The sequence below is a fragment of the Acanthisitta chloris genome, unplaced genomic scaffold, assembly GCF_000695815.1.
Source record: "Acanthisitta chloris isolate BGI_N310 unplaced genomic scaffold, ASM69581v1 scaffold2219, whole genome shotgun sequence".
Classification (NCBI taxonomy): Eukaryota; Metazoa; Chordata; class Aves; order Passeriformes; family Acanthisittidae; genus Acanthisitta; species Acanthisitta chloris.
In genome coordinates this window covers 1-20026 of record NW_008691772.1, presented here as the reverse complement: position 1 = coordinate 20026, position 20026 = coordinate 1, and the positions used below count along the sequence as shown (strand labels likewise).

The window sequence follows — 20026 nt, the reverse complement described above, 5'->3', positions numbered from 1 at the left end:
CTCAGGGGTCAGGCTCCCCACGTAGCCGGTGCTGCTCGGCCGAATCTCGGCCCCAGCTGCCTTTGCAGAACAGCCACGGAAGAGCTGGGAGGGAAGAGGCTGAAGCGGGAGAACTTCGGTTCCTGTATGTGCATGTGGAGGGAGTGAGCTGCTGGGAAAGTTTGTGAGTGTTTTGAAAATAGTTCTTGGTGTCAAAGAACAGGCTGAGGAAGTTGCGGCTGTTCAGCCTGAAGAAGAGAAGGTTGTGTGGAGACCTTATAGCAGCCTTTTAATGTCTGAAGGGTCTGCAGGGGAGCTGGAGAGGGACTCCTTGTTCAGAGCTGCAGTGACAGGACAAGGGGCAATGGGCACAAAATAAAAGAGGGGAAATTTGGGCTAAACATTATGAAAAAGGATTTTCCTATGAGTGTGGTGAGACATTGGCATAGGTTGCCCAGGGAGGTAGTGCCCCAACCCTGGCAGTGTTCAAAGCCAGGCTGGATGAAGCCTTGAGCAACCTGGTCTGGTGAGAAGTGTCCCTGCCCAGGACAGGGGAGTGGGACTAGGTGATCTGTAAGGTCTATTCCAACCCCTAAAATTCTATGGTTCTGTGTTGCTCCCCTAGGGCTGATTAAGCTTGTGCTACTGTTCTTTGTTGTTTGAGTGGAAAGAAAGTTTCCGTGTAAGCATAAAGCAGCCTTAAAGCTCAGCTTTTCTGGGAGAAATAGGCCTGGTGAGTGGAGGAGGGTTCCCCTTGTCAGGATTGCTGTTAACACACAGAATCCAACTCTTGTCACAGGCTGTGGAGAGCTGCAGAAACATCACCCATCAACACCTTTGGAGTTGTGATTGTTTTTAAATGGACATGAGGCTTTAAGGACAGAACAAACTGCTTAACATCTAACTTCAAGTTGAGCAGTGACAGAGTTTGTGAGCACGCAAGGCACAGAGATTGACTTACTAATGCTCCATCCTGGGGCCTTGTGGGGGAATACATTGTGTCATTTGTGCCGAGCCAAGTCAACACCTTTAAATACAAATCTGTGCATTTTGTTGTCTCTTTCTGGTTGGAGTGCTAAACTGTTGTGCTCTGCAAGCACTGAAATTGAACATGGTTTTTGAATAGCTTCAAATTCCAAAGCTTGAGTATTGAGAATATTATCTTAAGAGAGTCTTTATGGTCCATCAGCTCATCTTACCTGTTTTTGTGTTGTCTTAATGTGGGGCCTTGTTGGTGGGAGTGCTTTGGGAATCAGTGCAATCACAGTTACAGGGTGCTGGTAACACAAGGGAAAAGCTCTGGCAATTTCTCAGATCCTAATAGCTGATGCAGTTGGAGCCTGTAAGTGCACATCCTTTCCCTGGTGAACATCTCTACCTGCAGCTCTCAGGGCAGATGGGATTTGGGCATGTTGAAGCCATTACCAGAGAGGATGTTTCCCCAGAGCTGGTGTTGTGCCTGGCCATGAATACACCCACAGGCATGGAAACACACTGCACTGCTAAAAGCAATTCCAGCTTTGCTGAGAGCTGTCTAGGGGAGGGAAAGGACCCACAGCATTCGCCCAAACTCCCTTCTGCTGCTTTGAAAGAGCTGTTGTTGCTGTATCAAGTGAATAGCATCAAAGTTTGGGGCATTTTTGTTGTTTTAAGTCTTTTGGTTTGGTGGGTTTGGTTTGGGGTTTTTTTGGTCTTGTTTTGTTTGCTTGTTTTGTTTTCCTAATGTTGTTTACTTGTTAGCTGAAGACAACCTGTTTGTCAGAGTAAATACAAGTTAGAGTCTTTGCTGATGAAATCTGAGTGAGTGTTCTGCTGGGAGATTATCTGCAGTGTCCAGAAGGCTTAGAAAACATGATCTGTGAGGAAGGAGTTAAGTAAGAGGTTCCATGTAATCTAGGGGTGGATGAGGAAAAGATGTATGTGTTCTCAGATATGTTAAAGGTGGCTGCAAGGTGGAGGAGAGAAGCATCATGCTCCATAGCTACTGGAATCAGGGTAAGGGGTAACATATTAAAGTCACACCAGGGAGACTTTAGTTAGGCACTGGAGGCACAGGATTCATCTACCTCCATGTGGAGTCTGCACAAGTTGAGATGGCCAAGGCCAGGTTAGGCAGACACATGGTTGATCTCCCCCCTGCAGCCCCAGCAGAAATCTGAGCCCCAAAGGTCTCCATCCTTTGTGAAGAGTGAAACATGTCAGATCCAACACTGTTCTTGCACCCTGCTGGAAAGGGATATTGGTAATGCCTTCTTCCCTGTAAGCCAGTGAGAACAGAGATTCCCACGCCTCCCCCTTTGAGCTGTGAGAGGATGAGGGTATCATTGACAACCTCCCTTGGATCCCTGTTGGCATCTTCTTCCCATGCAGAGTTCCACTGCCTCTGCTGGGTCTGAGCTGTGTCGGGTACCTGCAGGTGAAGCAGGGACTGCAGTGGTGTGTGCTCAGAGTTCTCATCCAGGAATTGAAATTGATCTGATTCTACTTGGCCTTCTAAACCAGGAGCAGGAAGGGCATTTCTTGAGTGGAGAGTGAGTAGGTTTTCAGAGCCCTTGGAACAGTAGTATTTAACAGCTGGTGCAAGTTACTGCAGCAGTAGCTGTTGGGACAGTTGTGGACTCCTGTCCTTGGGGAGTGACCTGATATTTTGTGACTTTGGAAGGTGAGTACACCATGGGGCAGGTGCAGCATTGCTCTTTCTCCTTTTTGAACCACCATGCAAAGCTGTCAGGACTGGTTTCAGGCCATGTTCGTAGGTTCGCTTTGGACAGAAGGGTTTGGGGTTTCTTCTTGTTTGGTGTGTAAATGGCTTGAAAGCATGTGACAGATCCCAGAGCAATGGAAAACTGAGATGCTTGGGGATGTAAGGCAGAGATGGATAGGACTGTGCCGTGCCTGTGTGGAATCACAAGTGCTGCAGCAGGTCATGGTTTGCCTGCGGCTGATTACAGCCACCTCACCTCTGCCGTGGCTCAGGGTCTAAAACATTTCAGTTACAGCATGAGGCTAGACTGGCTTTTGGTTTTTTAAGGGGTGGTCGATAAAGACTGAGCAGTGCCTTTGTTATCTGACACGCTAATTGCAGTATTGGTGACGTGTGGTCTGTGGCTGCTGCCCCAGACACGACTCCAGCTGGTCCCTCCTGGGCTTCCTTCACTGAAGCTGCTCCTCCTTCCCCACGTCCCTGGTGCTCCTAGTAGCTCTGCCAGATACTGTATTCTGACAGACAATGTATTTAAGTCTAAAACACTGTCGGTGTGGTATCTGCATGGTTTGTTCTTCACAAGGGGGTTCGTGCAGAGCCAGGTCAGCTGGTGTGCTGCTGTGTGCCCGTGCTGGGCTGCTGTGGCAGGGGACAGTGGTCAGTGCTGGGGAGCATCTCCCTTGCACCAGGCGCTGTGTTTGTGTGTGTGTGTTGCCCCGTGGGATCAGTTCTGACGTGGTTTGCTCTTGAATCCCCACAGGTATGGCGAGCAGGTCATGGAGAAGGTGCTCAAGATGGCTGAGGGCATTGATGTCGGGGAGATGAGGTCGTATGAGTTGGTCCCTGGCAGGAACCTGAAAAGATGTCGCTCTCCATTGGACAGTGAGTATATCTGCTGTGTTTGAGAGCCCCTGCCCTGTCCCTGTCCCTGTCTGATGGGCATCAGTGGGAGTGTGGAGACCAGTGTGCCATGGGGCACCTCTGGGACAGCCAGCATGGCAAGCTGGAGAGAAGATCCCATGGTGTGCTCTGCTGGACTGCAGCTGTTTCCCCTCTGCTGGTTTGTGGGGTGTACATAATCCATGCAGAGTTCTCTCTTTGCTTAAGAAAATACCGTTTTTCATTTACATTATCAGGTAATTATTTTCTCCTAGTGACAGTGTTGGGAATTGAATCTGTGTAAGAAATACCTGTCTGCCTGCCTTTCTGCACTGCGGCGAGGGGGGACGTTCTGACCCGAGGAGGGACTGTACATGTACCTGGAGATGTGGAGTTCAGCTCATTGATAATGAGTTATGACCTGCCTGGAGTATTGTGAACAGGAGGGGTGGCATGATGTTTCATTTTGGTTTAGTTTTTTTTTTTTTTTGCTGCCCTACTGGGCCTGGAAGAGTCCTGCATGTGTCAGCCCAGTCCCGTGGTCTCAGGGATCACTGTTCCTGCTGTAGCTTTTCCTGTGGAGGAAATGCAGCAGGCAGAGAGGGTTGGCAGGTCAGCAGCTCCGTCTGCTGGATTCTCTGCTGGCTTCTCTGCTGGCTTCTCCAGGGCTCCTCCAGCACTGCCTGCCCTCCCTCCGGAGCGGGGTGGGAACTGTGCCGGATGCGGATGTGGATGTGGATGGGCAGGCCCCTGTGTCAGTCAGCACTGTGGCTGTTGGAAGCACAAATGATTGGACAGTGCAGGACTCCTCTAGGCTCGGATATAATCCCTAGCTCTGTCGAAGTTGCTTCCCTTCCTTTGACACCCATCAGTCTTCCTGTGCTTCCACGGACCAGCTGCAAACCGGGGGAAACGCTGCCTTCCTCCCGTGTTGTGTCTGTCACAGGCAGCAGCACTGTGGGGAGGGTTCTCTGTGGCATGTTGCACAGACTGCATAAAGAGCTGTTCTGCTGGCAAGAGCCTTTAGGTGCTGCTGCAGTGCAATCATCAGAACACAAGCAGAGCAAGAAATGGAAACCTTGCCATAATCATCCAAAGTGATGGGCAAAGGATTTAATGTGTGTGTGAGAGCTCTCTCACCTGACTCAAATGCGAAGGAAGGTCTGTTTGTGCTGTGTGCAGACTGTTTTGTCATCTGCAGTGAGCTGGGTGATGATAACTGTCCTGCTGGGCTGTGATGTCTAGACAGATGTGCTGCCTGACCTATATTAGGCTGCAGACGTTGGCACTGGATTAAGCAGCATTTCTCGGCGCTGAGATGGCCTTTTGCTCCTCCGATGAAATTACACTCATACCACGTCAGCATGTGGGGGCTAAGTCTTTCACAGAAGTCTTGTATAACCATCCCTTGGATGTAACATGTTTGCTTGTCAGCTATTTGATTCTCCTTTTCTGCAGTAACTGTACACGTCAGGATATTCTGCCTCATTTGCATTTCTTCTGGTGAGGAAACAAGAGGTCTCAGTTTTGTGTAATGGGCTGCCCAGGCACTGCTGCTGTCCCTCGAGGCTTGGGCAGATTTCTCCATGTTTGGTGACCTTTAGCCAAAGTAATTGCATTGACAGGAGATCTGTTTCTCTAACAGCCCTGTGTGTTTTGGGAAGGAGAGTTCAGTGTCTCTGTGTTCCTACTCGGATGAGAGGAGCTGCAGATAAAGTAGTTTATCTGAGATCATCCTGCAACCCTTCAGCAGTCAGAGCTGAGGCTCTAGTGCTGCTCTGGTGTTCTGTCTGGTTGTCTGTAGTTTTACTTGTTTTAGTAGCTTTGAATAGATTAACTTCAGAAATGCCCAAATGGGTCCAGTGGGCAATGCTGGGGGCAACATCCCTGTAACTAAATGTGTTGAGATTTTTGTGTGGTAGTTGTGGAGCTGGAAATGTCCCTGTAGTGACCTGCACAAGAACGACTGTTCATCTTTTATTCTTTCTGAATGTGTTTGGAGGGAACCTCTTGGTTTGTGGCTAGAAGTGGGAATCCTGGGTTCAGAGCCTGCAGGCTCCTCTTGGAGTTCGCTGTGTGAAAACATTGTCTCCCTGTCACAGCATGCATTGGTAATCATGTCATTTTCTCCCACCTCATAGGCCCAGAACTGGAAGATACTCCTGAGCCCCCCAAAAAGGTGGTCCCCAGGTTCCGAGTGCGACCACGCTTTGAGCCCATACACTTTGTCACCAGTGCGGAGAAGGGTGGCAAGAAGGACAGTTCTCTGGATAGCCAAACGCAGGAGGCCAACCAGGAGGCAAATACGAACAGCATGGCACAGCCAGCTGAAAACTGTACCAGTGCACGGGAGGTGGATCCCCAGCTCTCCAGCACAGCTGGGCTCAGCTCTGCAAGCCACGCAGCAGCAGCAGCCAGGAGGGCTGTGAACAGTGTGGACTCAAGCACGAGCAGTGCATTGCAGGTTTCTGCTTCCCCTTCCACTGCCCAGTCTGCATCAGAGACTTTCCCTCCATCAGCAATAATGCTGAAGCAGAGCTTTATGGAGAAACTGTCAGCAGCTGTCTGGAAGAATCTTGCTAACCCAGATGCAAACACTGGGACTGATAAAATTAACTTCACATATCTTTTAACACGTTCAATTCAGGCATGCAAGACGAATCCTGAATATATTTATGTCCCTCTGAAAGAAATCGCCCCCGCTGACCTCCCCAAGAGCAAGAAGCTCCTGACAGATGGCTTTGCCTGTGAGGTGCGATGTCAGAATGTCTACCTGGCCACGGGGTACGCGGGCAGCAAGAACGGGTCGCGGGATCGAGCCGCGGAGCTGGCGGTGAAGCTGCTGAAGAAGTCTGTGGAGGTCAGAGTCGTTCAGCGCAAGTTCAAGCACACCTATCACGAGGACTTGGTGGTGTGTGAGGCAGGTGTGTGTCGCCCGGAGTTCCCTCCCGCTCTCAAACCTCACGAGGAGTTTGTAGTTGCCAACAGGGACTGTGTCCCGATGCAGCCTGGTACTGAATCCACGAAAGGTTCTGCTAATGCCAACAAACCCTGGACTAGTTTTGTCCTCACAGAGAATGCCAGCGATGCTATAGGAATCCTTAACAATTCTGCCTCATATAACAAAATGTCTGTCGAGTACAAGTATGAATTGATGCCCAACCGCTTGTGGCGTTGTCAGGTGTATCTCCAGGATCACTGCCTGGCCGAGGGGTTTGGCACAAAAAAGACCAGCAAGCATGCAGCAGCTGAGGAGGCACTGAAAATCCTGCAGAAGATGCAGTCCAATATAGCATCCATCAAAGTGACCCAGGTGCAGAAAGTGGGCTGCTCGTCACGGGGCTCCGGGAGGAAGAAGGACCTGAAGGACCTGGTGGTGTATGAGAACTCCAGTAACCCGGTGTGTACGCTGAACGACACTGCCCAGTTCAACAAGATGACGGTGGAGTACGTCTTTGAGAGGATGACAGGCATGCGATGGAAGTGCAAGGTGATGCTGGAGGATGAATTCATCGCAGAGGCAGTTGGAGTGAAGAAATCTGTCAAGCATGAGGCAGCAGAGGAAGCCGTGAAGATCCTCAAAAAGACTCAGCCAACTGTCGTTAATAACCTGAAGAAAGGCACCGTCGAAGACGTCATCTCCAGGAACGAGATTCGGGGTCGGTCAGCTGAAGAGGCTTTCAAACAGAAGATCAAAGAAGACAACATTGGGAACCAAATTTTAAGAAAGATGGGCTGGACAGGCGGTGGCCTGGGGAAAGATGGTGAAGGAATTAGAGAGCCTATTTCGGTGAAGGAGCAGTTCAAAAGGGAAGGACTTGGGCTGGATGTAGAAAGGGTGAACAGAATCGCTAAGAGAGATATCGAGGAGATCATTCGAAACTATGCACGCTCAGATAGTCACATTGACTTGACTTTCTCTAGAGAACTGACTATGGATGAGCGGAAGCAGATACATCAGATTGCCCAAAAATATGGTCTTAAAAGTAAATCCCATGGGCAGGGACACAACAGATACTTGGTGGTGAGCAGGAAGCGGCGCAAGGAGGATCTGTTAGACCAGCTGAAGCAGGAAGGCCAAGTGGGGCATTACGAGCTCATCATGCCCCAGGCAAACTGAGGTGAGGTGTCCCCTTTGAGCAGAGACTGAGCTTCCTGGACACTCGACTAAAGAAAGAGATGCTGCATTTTTCTTGTTGTGGGTAATAATAACAATGTTAAAGTCTTTTACTTTGGCAATATCATTTCTAAAATGTTATTAGGCATTTAGGACCGACCGAGTTCTGTTCAAGTACATTAGCACAACCCCAAAGCAAGTATGCTGTTACTGTATGTGTCTTTGATATTACTTGTTCCTTCACATTTTATTAGTTTTGTAATAGCAAACACACATGTCCAACGAGAAGGAATTTGACGTCATTTAAAATTATACTTCCCTTATTCTTCTTGAACAAGGAAGGGGGAAAAAAAAGCCTTTTTTTTTTAAAAAAAAAAGTAATTAAAACTAAAAAAGCAAATGAAATGCAGTCTGGGGGCATAAACCTGTATGTAAAGTGGGTATGAATTGCCATAAAAATAAAGTTTTATTTCTGGAAAAAAAATATATTTGTCACACTTTGTATAAAGAAGAAACTGAAAACTGTTTTTCTTGAGAGATACATATGCACACATCTGTTTTCTGTGCTGTGCATGTGTGTAGAGATGTTCTTAACCAGTTTAGCAGTAGTTTTATTCATAGATTTCCACCTTGAGTCTCCCGTTCCGAGAGTCACCAAAGGCTCCTTCGTCTCCAGCGTGTGGGACCGAGAGGATTCCGCGCGATTCCAGCTCGGAGCACTGCGTGACGTGTGTGGATACCATGGAGAACTGCGAGGTAAATGCAGAGCCCACGCTCAAAGATGCTCATGTAGCTTGTGGGACTGTTACATAACTTTTTTTTTTTCCACTTTGAATATCAGCTCTTTAATCCTGAGCCAAACCAAATCTATGCCTGATGATTTCTCTGCTCCACCCCTGTACCTGTGCCTGTGTCAAGGGCGATTCCCCAGTTAAGTTGCTGGCCTTGCTCTGGCCTGTGGTGAGCGTGGCAGTGCTCCAGGGCTGGCACACACTGCTGGGGACTGGAGCTCTGCGCTCCTTGCCGGGGACGCAGAGTGACCTCGGGCTGTGCTGCTTCCACACACTCTGCGAGCCCTGGAGAACACTCCCCTCGTGCTTGGGAAGCACAGAGGTTAGGAACTGACCTTGGACGAGCTCGGAGTGAGGTGTGCCTGGAGACACTGGATTTTCTGTCAGCAGTGCTGATGGTTCTTCACTATTAGCCAGTGCTAATGCAGTATTTTTGTCTGTTCTCCTGTTGCCCTGTGTCTCAGCTATCGCCTGTGGTTTTCTGCTGCCTATCTTTGCCTCTCCATCTTTTCACACCATCCTCTAGCTTTTTCCCCACCTCCTGTTCTGTTTTGTTTTGTTATGCTCTCAGCGCTGAGGCGAGGGTGACTGACCTCTACCGGTGCAGCACAATGTCCTGGTGATGTGCATTTCCATCCCCGCAGGGTGACAAGGAAGAGAGAGGCTGCCCTGGCAGGGGAGACTCGCGCAGGAAGCAGGGTGAGCATCCCCCACTATCTCTGCCTGGCTGCAGCACAGCTTCTGCCAGCTTTGACTGCTGAAATAACAGCTTCCTGCTGCTGCTGGTGCTGCTGTAGGAAAATAATGTGGTAGTTAATTCTGAAAGGAGGTTGTTTATTTCATTTTGTTTGGATGTTTTTCTTGTGCATTATTCCCTCTCTCTGCTTCTGAATTCTGCACTCAAGAGTGCTGGGCTCTAGCAGATGGTGCTGTAGGAGTGGAAGAAGCCTGGTTACTTTCTAGGCAACGCTGGAGTGAAGCTCCCCCTCCCTAACTTGGGTATGCAGCAGGTCTTTGGAGCTTGGCAGTGCCAAGAAAAGCAGTAAGAGCACCACTGATATTTGGGATGAAAAATGCCTCTCTTCGGAGAGGTGGGAGCTGGCTGTACGTCCCTGTACCTCGGCAGGGGCAGTGTAGTCTGTGCAGGGCATTGCTTTTCCTGTCCTGGGCAGCAGCCCTGACCCATCTTTGTCCAGGGTGGGACCTGTGTGCAGGGCCTGGTGTGTGGTTGTTGGTTTGGCTGTTGGATGTTACCTGTGAGCTGAACAACACTCAGCCTTGCTGTCCCCAGGGAGGCTGTGCAGTGATCAGCTTCCTGGAGAGACACACTGGGAGTTAGAAAAGTCAGTGGATAAAGGCCTTGCCTGAGCAAAGTTGAAGGCAAGATTCATTATTTTGCACTTCTCTGCTGCTATTTTGGCTGCCTTTCATCCACTGGGTTTTTTTTGGTGACTAGTGAGACAAAATTGGAGGGACTGCTAGAAGGGCTTCTGTGACATTAGAGTGACTTAGCCTGTTGAGAAGGTTCTGTTTGCAGCAGTAGTTGCAGCTGGCACTGGTTAGGGTCCTTGTGGTCAGCCCTGTCTGTGCAGCAGGTGGGCTTGGGGGTGTTTGGGGTTTTTTTGCACTGATCTGTAACTTAGTGGGTGCAACTAAGGTGCTCATTGCTTGACTGACTGAGTTGGGGAAGTCTTGCACGCAGACTGTGAAGGAAACAGACCTGGTAACTTGAGGCACTGACTCTGTCCTGCCTCCTCCACGCACTCCAGGGAGATAGCCAAATCCTGCCATTACGAGGGTCCAGTTAAGACACTGTCCCTTAGGAAAACAAGTGTGACATAGGCAGGACTTCAGTGGTGAGAGCTGCTCTGTGGAAGGCAAAAGGCCTTACAAGGGCACAAGCTGTTGTCACAGCAGGTATAAATGCTTCTATCCCAGCTGTGGAGCTCAGCAGCAGAAGCAGCTTTTGTTATGTGTCAGTCATGTGAAATCCTGTTCTGCCCCTTGGAAGACAGGAGGAAGATAAATGATTCCTGTATCAATTCATTACTCAGTATCACAAGCTCCATTTTTTTGTCTGTCTCACTCCCAGGCCTGAGCTTCCTGCAGGTGCAGCCTGGCCCCTTTCCACCTTTGTCCCTCCTGTCCTCTCCTGAGTGCATTATCTCTGCCCTGCCCCAGGCACAGCTTTCACCCAGCTGCTGCCCAGAGTAGGAAGTATTTCAGTCTGGATCCCACCACCACCTCCTACCCTCCCAGTTAAATAATCACAGTTATACACTTCTTGCCTATTTATACAATAAGCACTAAGGTTACACTTTATTTACAACTTTTGAAAAATGTACAGTTTCTTACATGGGTTACTTGTGCAAAGTTATACTTTTCAACTAACAGACCAATGTGCACACAAAAGACACTGGAACAGTGGACAACACAACTGTAGGTTCCATCCCACACTGCTGCTTAAGGTTCTGTATCCAAAGGTACAAACGTGCCTTACAAAAAAAGTGAGTCTGGACTTACAAATGAGTTTTTTCAGAGTTGAAAAAGTACTTTCATAAAACTGAAGGGAAGGAACTCCAGCATGCAGCAGTAGCTCAACACAAACCACATGGGGTCATCTACAAAGAGCAGAAACTGCAGAGACTCGAGTGCCTACCCCAGACTTAGCTCAAACTTTCCACAAGGCAAAGTTAGATCCCAAAGAGCTTATCTTTCTCAGCTAAGGGGCAGGAGAAAGATGCTGAAGAGGAGTCATTCCACAGCTGGAACAGGTCAGGTTTTGTCTCTTCCTTAGACTGGAAGGCCTTTTTGCTCCAAGTACCACAGCTCTACCTGGTTTTGTCCAGTAATGCCTCATTGACAGGACTACAGAAACTTCCTGGCAGTTTCTGTAGGCTTGTCCTTTAAAACTGAAAAAAAAAAAAAAAGGGGGGGGCTTGTTTCTCACCCTCAGCAAGGATCCAAGTACCACAGCTGTACTGATTTATGTAGGTGTGTACATAAATCTTGCATGTGAAGTGCAGAACTAACTAGCATTCCAGGGTCTTACTAAATCTTTAAATGGGAATCAATTGAAGAGTTGATTTTTTTTAAACATGAGTAAGGACTTGATAAACCAATACAAAAGGGAAACAAGAGGTTATTTCTTCACTCAGTACTTACAAATGCAGTGGAGTCTAAACCAATAGTAGAGGAAATGACCAGCCTGGACACATCAGCACTTTAGTTAATATCAGTTAAAAAATGTGTATGTATATAAACATCCCTTTTATCAAGCTACACATAAGCATCACTGTGTATAACACAATTACAATTAAAAGCTTAGTGTACACTACAGAAATGCACAATACTGCCCTAAGACTGGAGAGGGGCCACAGAAAATGAATTCAGCATCAGTAACTCTTTTGCAAGTAACCCAAGTACAGAACGTCTGACTTCGAAGTGGGTGCGCTCTGATGTCCAAGGAGAAGAAGCTTCAGCAAGGGAGGGTGGCAACAGCACAACAGCTATTCTGCTTGCAAAGTAAATGCTAGGAGGAAAAAGATGACTCGGACACCTTGTTTATTTTCCTCATCAACAGAGTGTTCATTTGCATCATCCTGGGTCAACAGTCACGCCAGCTCTGTTCTACTATTGCAGAGACCCGTTTTTCATATTCCCGCTTATTCTCTTGGTATAGCTGAGCTGCCTGGCTGTTTGCTGGACTGTTCGGGTTTGGCTCATCCAGGAGGGACTGCACAGAGAGAAAAAGATCCTCAGTTTTCCAACATGTTCCATAAACTATCCAGACTAGCCAGAGTGCAGGGGTTAGTCCAGGTGCCATGCACTATATTCCTGCAGCTGGAAGGCACTGGAGGCTTTGGCCTGCAGGTGACTTGTGACAGCCAAGCACTGCATCCCTGCCAGGGTCCACCCGTGTCCTGCCCAGCCCACTGACACCTGGGAAGCATTCACACTCTGCCAAATACCACAGTATAGCTGCTACACTGGCTCTAGGGAGAGGGCAAAAGGTTCCTGAGCTGTTCTTGCCAAGGCATCCTGATCTCACTGCACCTGTTCACGCCGAGTTTTTACCTGTATGGATGTTAGGATGGAGGAGACATCGTAAGTTGGGCTCCAGCGGTTCTGAAGAATATCCAGACATATACTACCATCTGCATAGACTAGAAGAGGGCCAAAAAGAACAGCTTAATACACAAGTTTTACAGCTACTGGCCTTTTCCTGGCATTGCCTGATCCTGAAAACCTACAGATGGACAGACTGACATCCAAGCAGGCCTGTGGGCAGGGAGCAGTGAAGCTCCTCACCAACAGCTGCCTGAGGTACTGAAACTCAACCCCTGCTTATTCTGACATTGAACTTCCCTGTGACATTGCAGCTACCACTATGGAAAACTGTAAACAGATTCTAAGGCAAAACAATTTCAGCTAACCACAAGTGAACCAAAAGGAGAACAGCAAACAGCTGTTTACACTCAAGTTTCCCCATGAAGTCTCTAGAGCAGAGTCCTAACACCCTCCTCACAGCAGCTACACAACAACCTTCCCTCCCTGCACTGTTCCCACACTTGGTACATTTCAAAGTTTCTGGTATTTCTTCACAAAGCTAATATTTGTTTGGAGGCAAGGAAACCTTCTCCAGCCTTTAGTTACCACAGAAGGGGATTAATTAACCAGTCTCACTGTCACTGGCTGCAGTTGGACACTACGTTTCACGGTGTATCATTCTCATAGGAACAGAAGTGCTAACAGACAGCTGCATGCAGCAGTCACTACACTACGTCTACAATACATACAGACAGAAGTCCAAGGCACTGCTATTTAAGTACAAAACATTCTTCTGTAAGGCTTAACAGGCAGTGGAGAGAGAAGAGTGTCTCATCAGTACTGTGCTGTAACACCTGAAAGGTAAGAGGCTCCTTTTATTGCCCCTTTCACTTCAAGCCTGAACACTGCTCACATTCTCATCCTCACCAAAACTATACAGAACCACTCTGGAATTTTGCTACCTTATAGAGTGGAAACTTTTATTATAGACCTTTTTCTACAGCAAGCTATAACAAAACAAACAAAAAGCCCCTACCAACACCACAGAAGCAAACCCAGGCATTGTGTAAGTACTTACCATTTGGATGAAACATTTTAGAGACAAATCTAACAGTAGGTGGTTTATTCGGGTATTCTTCTGTGAATTCTATTGTAAGTTTGAAAGTTCCTGGAGTCAAAAGAGAGATAAGCAATCTTTATTCAGCATGAATTTGCACAAGGGATGAGTAAGTAGCATCCCTCCAGAAGCACACACTGATATCACTGTGCTCACACACACATGCTGGATATGGACCACAGACTGCACAGTCCTACAGCAATTCCTCCACTGCCCTGAGTTAATCATTAACACTGGAGTCCCAGACAGCACTGGCACAGGAGGATCTCCTGTGACGGACTTTTATTGCCAAAACCACCACCCCAGTCAAAAGGTTTGTGTAAGGACACAAATCTGCCCTTGAGGTTCTCTTCCACGGGGCCTAGCCCCAGCACACTGTACAAACAACACAAGTGGGTGTACAACCATCTGCGTAACAGGCCGTGATTCCGTAAGCCCTATCTATGGAATATGCTGTCATGACGAGGACCTTCCCATTTCCTCTACATTTCAAAAAGAATTCATGTTTCCCAACAACTGTGAGGAAATCAGGTCTTGTTGTGGAAAAGCAGGATTGAAAGCAGTATCCAAATCCAACCATTGCAAATAAACATCTGACCAATTCCTTCACACTTACTAATCTTCCTTCGAGAAAGGCTGATTAAGCAGAAACAGAAAACTGTGGTTGAGTCCCAATCCAACTCTTCTAACAGCCTGCACCATCCCAAGTTATTTTAGCCCTTTTCCTCAGGCTATGACAATCTGAGAATACGGAGTCTGTCAGCTAAGCTGCTCACACGTGTCCAGGGGCCTGAGGACTGCTCCCGACTCCCATCGGTCGCTACGGAACACGTGCTCACTGCAGACCACGTGAGTGACTCCTACCCACACGATCCCCCAAGAGCAGATCATGGAGCTCCTGAGTATGCCCAGGGAGAAATACCTGAAGCAAGGGCTGTACCTTACTGGAACAGCTGCACCATGGCCATGTTACAATCTTCCTAGGCATTCTGACATGTCAGTGACAGGTTGGGCTCCCTCCACCCACCCAGTGTCATTGTCTTTGCTGTCTACTGTGAGGGAGTTTTCCAGCACTCATATAATTTAGTTATTGCTTTGTTTGGCTGGCAAACATGTACCTACAACTGGTAGCCGGAGAACAGATTTATTTTTACAGACCAGCAAGGACCTGCAACATTTCCCAGGGACTCCTTCCTTTATAAGGACATAAACTGTAACACTGAGTTGCAAGAAATGAAGGTCATTGCTCTGACATTCCAGTTTGCCTATGAAGATCATATAATTTAGTTATTGCTTTGTTTGGCTGGCAAACATGTACCTACAACTGGTAGCCGGAGAACAGATTTATTTTTACAGACCAGCAAGGACCTGCAACATTTCCCAGGGACTCCTTCCTTTATAAGGACATAAACTGTAACACTGAGTTGCAAGAAATGAAGGTCATTGCTCTGACATTCCAGTTTGCCTATGAAGACACAGCTGTTTCTACAGCAGTGGAAAGTCTCAACACCCTAAAAATAAGCTTTTGCATGTTTGTATTCTATTAGCAGCCTAACAACACAAGAGCAGAGAGCCAACACCATGCTATCTCACTGTGAAACAGAAGAGCCAAAACAGGACAGTAAAGATTGTTCAAATCAGTGCGAGGCTGCAGTGAGGCTTTCAGGCTTTACTCCAGCTAGTCCAGAGGCAGAGCTTCAGATCAGTTTGAAAGCCACGCCTGGTAGTTACTAACAACTTCTGCCAGCTGCAAACATCAGCTCAGGACTACCTTCCCTTCCCTTCCCGATGACAATCTCAAGCAATATTGGCCCTTTAGAGCCAGATGCTTAGAGATTTGATTCTAAGTTTCAGATTCTCAGTTCTCCCTGCCCCAGTTCTGGTCCTCAGTAGATTCCTCAACACAGGCACTTCCTTCTGTGCAAGAGTGACTAAGCAAGCAGCAGGCTGAAAACAAGTCAAATCATCAAAGTTCAACAAGCACACCTGAGCCCATGAATGCTATTCAAGAACTCTGCCATAAGTGGGAGCAGAGGGCACAGATCAGATGGCCCAAAAGCAGTGACAAGGGCAGTTTGATCTTAGAATCCATTTAAAACTACGGAAAGAAAGGGAAGTGGTTTTCCCACCAGAGATAGGACAATGTTACTTTTAACAGAAGTCTGAGTGAGGGGTAGACAGTGTCCAGCTGGAGTATCTGCCTACTCAGATTTCCAAGTCAGGGCCCAGAGTGGCAATGGCCCTTTGGAAGAGCTCCACAGAACATCCACAGAACACAACACCTTGTTGTTTATGAAAGGACAAATCGAGAGATGTAACAAACCAAAGTCCAAGGGTCACTCACACTGAAAGCCCACACAAGCCAAACAGGTATCACACCACATACTGCAGGGCATGAGGGCTTCACTGTCCAGTCTCTTCTGTCACTAGTTTTCAAGCTTGCAACTGGTACTCCTGACTTACCCTAGACAGCATTCTTAAAACATGAGTTGTCATGTTCACTGTCATTACTGATATTGGGATCATCACTGATCTTAGAACCTTCTCTTCTCTCCTGTAGTTACCTTGTTGAACAATTTCTCTACCTCAGGATCTGAGAGCACAACACAACTAGCAGAGGCTCCTGCATGGCCTGTACACTGTCCCTAGCAGCCCCACAGCAGTGTCCATGCCCCTGCCAGGCCCCCTTGCTGCAGGCAGTGAGAGCAGACCCTCTGTTCCACTGCCCACAAAGCATGAGAATACAGAATCCATATGCCATAAACAAGGAACAAACCACAAATGCCTTGCCTTCCCTGTCCAAGCCTCCTGAAGGATCACAGCAAGGCAGGATACCACAACTGTTCTATTACTTAACTCTCTCCGAGCCAGGAATCCTGCACTAACCACATGACCATCATCCAGTTTCAGAGAAACGTGTGAAGGACTGGGAGAGCACTGGTTTCCATGGCTGTGGCAGCACTACCACTTTAGATGCCACACACATATGGATTCTTAGGAGTATGGTGAAGGGCAGGATAAATATCCCCAGGGTCCTACTGCAGACACCTGCAATCAAATCCTCCTGAACAAGAAGATGGAAGTTGTGCTGCTGATCTAAATTAGTGGTTGTTCTGAGCCGAGCCAGCCTGGGCACTGAGTTGTGAAAACACCCTCCAAAGTCTGGGGGTGGAGGAGGAGGAGGAATGCTAGCTGCAGTATGCTGCACAGCAAGTAAACAAACATGTTTGAACTTCAGGTTTTCAGCCCAGACAAAGCTAAGACACCTCAGAAGCTGAGGCTGGAGAAAGGCCTCACCAGAGTGAGGGTAAAGAACAAGAATTTTCACAATGCTGAGTTATTACACCTCTAGGTTAACAAAAACCCCAAAACTTCACAAGATACTTTCGCAAGTACTATCTGAAGTCTTAAGTATCACCAGGAAGTGAAAAAGCCTGAAAATGAAAACACAACACTGACCTGCAGAGTTTCAGTGTACCTTTGACCACAAGAGCCTGCACAGTTACAAAACAAACCCCAACTAACATACTGTTATAATTCCCTTAACTTTACCTACATTAAGCTGAACTATGTCAGGACTGCACTGCCATTACCTGAACTGTGCTACTCTCCTCAATCCATGGAAAAGCACAGCTGAGTGTCCTGGGTTGCAGTGTGGGGGTATCCATGGTATGTATTCTATTATCATCTCCACAAGCTGTTAAAGCAGATGGGGCAGTGATCGTTACCACCTTGTCCCTCCCTCAGGGCAATCCTGATGGCTCCCTCAGGGGGCTGTCAAGGACCCAGGCATGACACATCCTCCCAGTGATCCTTATCCCTTGTCCCATGGTGAGGTGACTGACCCCAGGGGTGGGGAGCCAAACATGCTCACAGGGATATAAACTGGGGTTTGGACCAACACAGGCCCCTTTTGCCTGCTGGATGCCCAGAGGACAAGAGCTGCCACTCTCTCCTCTCACTGGTTTGCTTTTCAAACCAGCACACTGAGGCACCAATATTCCTGTATCTCCAGGCACCACTTAGTGTTTTGTTATCTAGCACAAGGTAAGGTACGTGCAGAGAAGAAGAGATAAGCACATATCCTGCCACACAAGACATAGCTGTTTTCCTGAGCACACAGTGTGAACAGACACACTTTGCCACAAGAGGAGCAATCCATCAGTTTGCTTTTCAAACCAGCACACTGAGGCACCAATATTCCTGTATCTCCAGGCACCACTTAGTGTTTTGTTATCTAGCACAAGGTAAGGTACGTGCAGAGAAGAAGAGATAAGCACATATCCTGCCACACAAGACATAGCTGTTTTCCTGAGCACACAGTGTGAACAGACACACTTTGCCACAAGAGGAGCAATCCATCACCCCTGAGATTACGTTGTATCGACCAAAGCAGGAGAGCAGCATTTCAAGCTTCTGCTGAGGTTCACCCCCTCGGTACCTGAGACACACACAGTGCTGCCCCAGGAAGCACAGGCGGAATCAGTGTGTGACTTCTCAGAGCTGTCCTCAACCTTCTGCAGCTAAACAGAAACAGAGGGGGGAAAGCCCTTACAGCACCTGCTAACCAACACTGAGCTGGAAGAGGCTGAACAGGGAAAAAGGTTTTTACTCTGAGGGTGATGAGACACTGGCACAGTTATATTGCCCAGGGAGGCTGTGGCTGCCCCAACCCTGGCAGAGTTCAAAGCCAGGCTGAATGAAGCCTTGAACAACCTGCTCTGGTGGGAGGTGTCTCTGCCCAGAGCAGGAGGTTGGGACTGAATGATCTCTAAGGACCATTCCAACCCCTAAAATTCTGTTATCATTCTAGCACTGCAAGGAGAGCTTTCTGCTCCAGACAGTGAATCACTATTAACAGCAGAGCACCAAGAGCCTAAGCAGCTCTAGCAACCCTCACACAGGTTTAAGGTAGCCTTTCCTTAAGGGTTACAAGATGAGATAATATACATTTAGTCCATCTGTTCTGTCATGTGATGTTATGGGACACTCGTTCTAAAGATTAGACTTCTAAAACAGCTACTACAGCAAGTTCCTTAAGTACATAAAAAAAACCTAACTGGAGTGTTCAGAGTTTTCTTAGGCTTGAAGCATTTAAAACCTTCAGAGAAAAACAATCTGCAATTTAGAGGCAGGTCCACAGGTGCTACCTCCCAGGATAAACAGACACAGGAGAGTTAGCCAAGAACAACAGAAGAGTTAAGGAATTTTTCCTATGCTTTTGTCATGAGTCATGGAGATCTAAGATTAATTATAGCCTGCACTGAAAGTATCTTTAAAAAAATGCATCACTGATTTCAGTTAGACAGTATTTCATGTCTGACAGGTTTTCACAAGATGCTGAAGTACTCACACAGCATCTGCAAACCTATAAAGACAGCAAGGCCAGGTGGAAACTACAGGTGTGTTACCAGGAGCTATTCAGTCAGATGTAAAGTCAAAAAGTCCTTTTAATCTTAAGCCCTGAATGATATCAACTGCAGCAGAGCAAAGTGAATGCCAAGAGAAAACCCCAACACAACTGCTCTGAACTTCCTCAAACACTCAGCCCATTTCCTACTTCAGCTGACTCACGTTGGGACTTATTCACACAGCACTTCCAGCACCAGAACTCAAGCAAAAGACAACGGCTCCATGCCAGGGTTTGGATGGTTCTCCAAGCAGGAGTGTCCCTAAAAACACAATCCAGTGCTCAACAGGAAAGCTTGGAGACCTTTAAGGTGGCTTAGACAGTCAGAGCAGGTGATTACAAGCAAGAGCACATAAGCTCGTATGTTTGTTTCTTTAAATCAACACAGCAACCTAAAGCTATGACTTCTTCGGGAGTAGGGGTGGAAAATAATCATAGAATCATAGGATTTTAGGGGTTAGAATAGACCTTACAGATCATCTAGTCCCAACCCTCTGCCCTGGGCAGGGACACCTCCCACTAGACCAGGTGGCTCAAGGCTTCATCCAACCTGGCTCTGAACACTGCCAGGGCTGGAGCATCCACTACCTCCTTGGGTGACCTGTGCCAGTGTCTCACCACCCTTACAGTAAAAAACTTTTTCCTAATATCTAACCTAAACTTCCCCTCCTTCAGCTTGAGCCTGTTCCCCCTTGTCCTGTCACTGCAGTTCCTAACAGAGTCTCTCCCCGGATCCCTTGTAGGCCCTTCAGACGTTGAAAAGTTGCTACGAGGTCCCCACGCCGGCCTGGTGCTCAGGTGACCATGCCCCACGCCCACACCTGTGGAGGGCCCCCGGCAGCCACGCCGAGGCCGCGCCAGCCCGCAGGAGCCCCCCCCGAGCCGGCCAAACCGCACTCACCGTCCTCGAACGGAGTCCCCTCGGGCCTGCGGGAGGGAGAGCAGAGCAGAGCGTTAGCGCGGGCAGCGCGCCCAGCCC

General features: G+C 48.0%; 2 protein-coding genes across 2 annotated transcripts; one reads left to right on the top strand and one right to left on the bottom strand.

Moving 5' to 3' along the window:
- Nucleotides 1–3444: 3444 nt before the first annotated feature.
- NKRF (NFKB repressing factor) lies at nt 3445–8154 on the top strand. Its single transcript, XM_009082335.1, has 2 exons — nt 3445–3565; nt 5704–8154. Exons 1-2 carry the CDS (start codon nt 3460–3462, stop codon nt 7680–7682), a joined length of 2085 nt encoding a protein of 694 aa, XP_009080583.1. The 5' UTR covers nt 3445–3459; the 3' UTR covers nt 7683–8154.
- Nucleotides 8155–10751: 2597 nt separating this feature from the next.
- Nucleotides 10752–19974, bottom strand: LOC103809500 (ubiquitin-conjugating enzyme E2 A; the record flags this gene model as incomplete). The annotated part of the gene is made up of 4 exons (XM_009082336.1): nt 10752–12206; nt 12548–12636; nt 13599–13688; nt 19949–19974. Coding segments are annotated over 4 exons (334 nt in total), but the record flags the coding sequence as incomplete, so codon positions are not given.
- Nucleotides 19975–20026: the final 52 nt, after the last annotated feature.

Excerpts from the sequence above, each read along its gene's own strand:
- NKRF (XM_009082335.1), top strand. The coding sequence starts at position 3,460 with ATGGAGAAGGTGCTCAAGATGGCTGAGGGCATTGATGTCGGGGAGATG. Across the intron at positions 3,566-5,703 it reads ATGTCGCTCTCCATTGGACA|GCCCAGAACTGGAAGATACT; the intron begins GTGAGTATATCT and ends CCCACCTCATAG.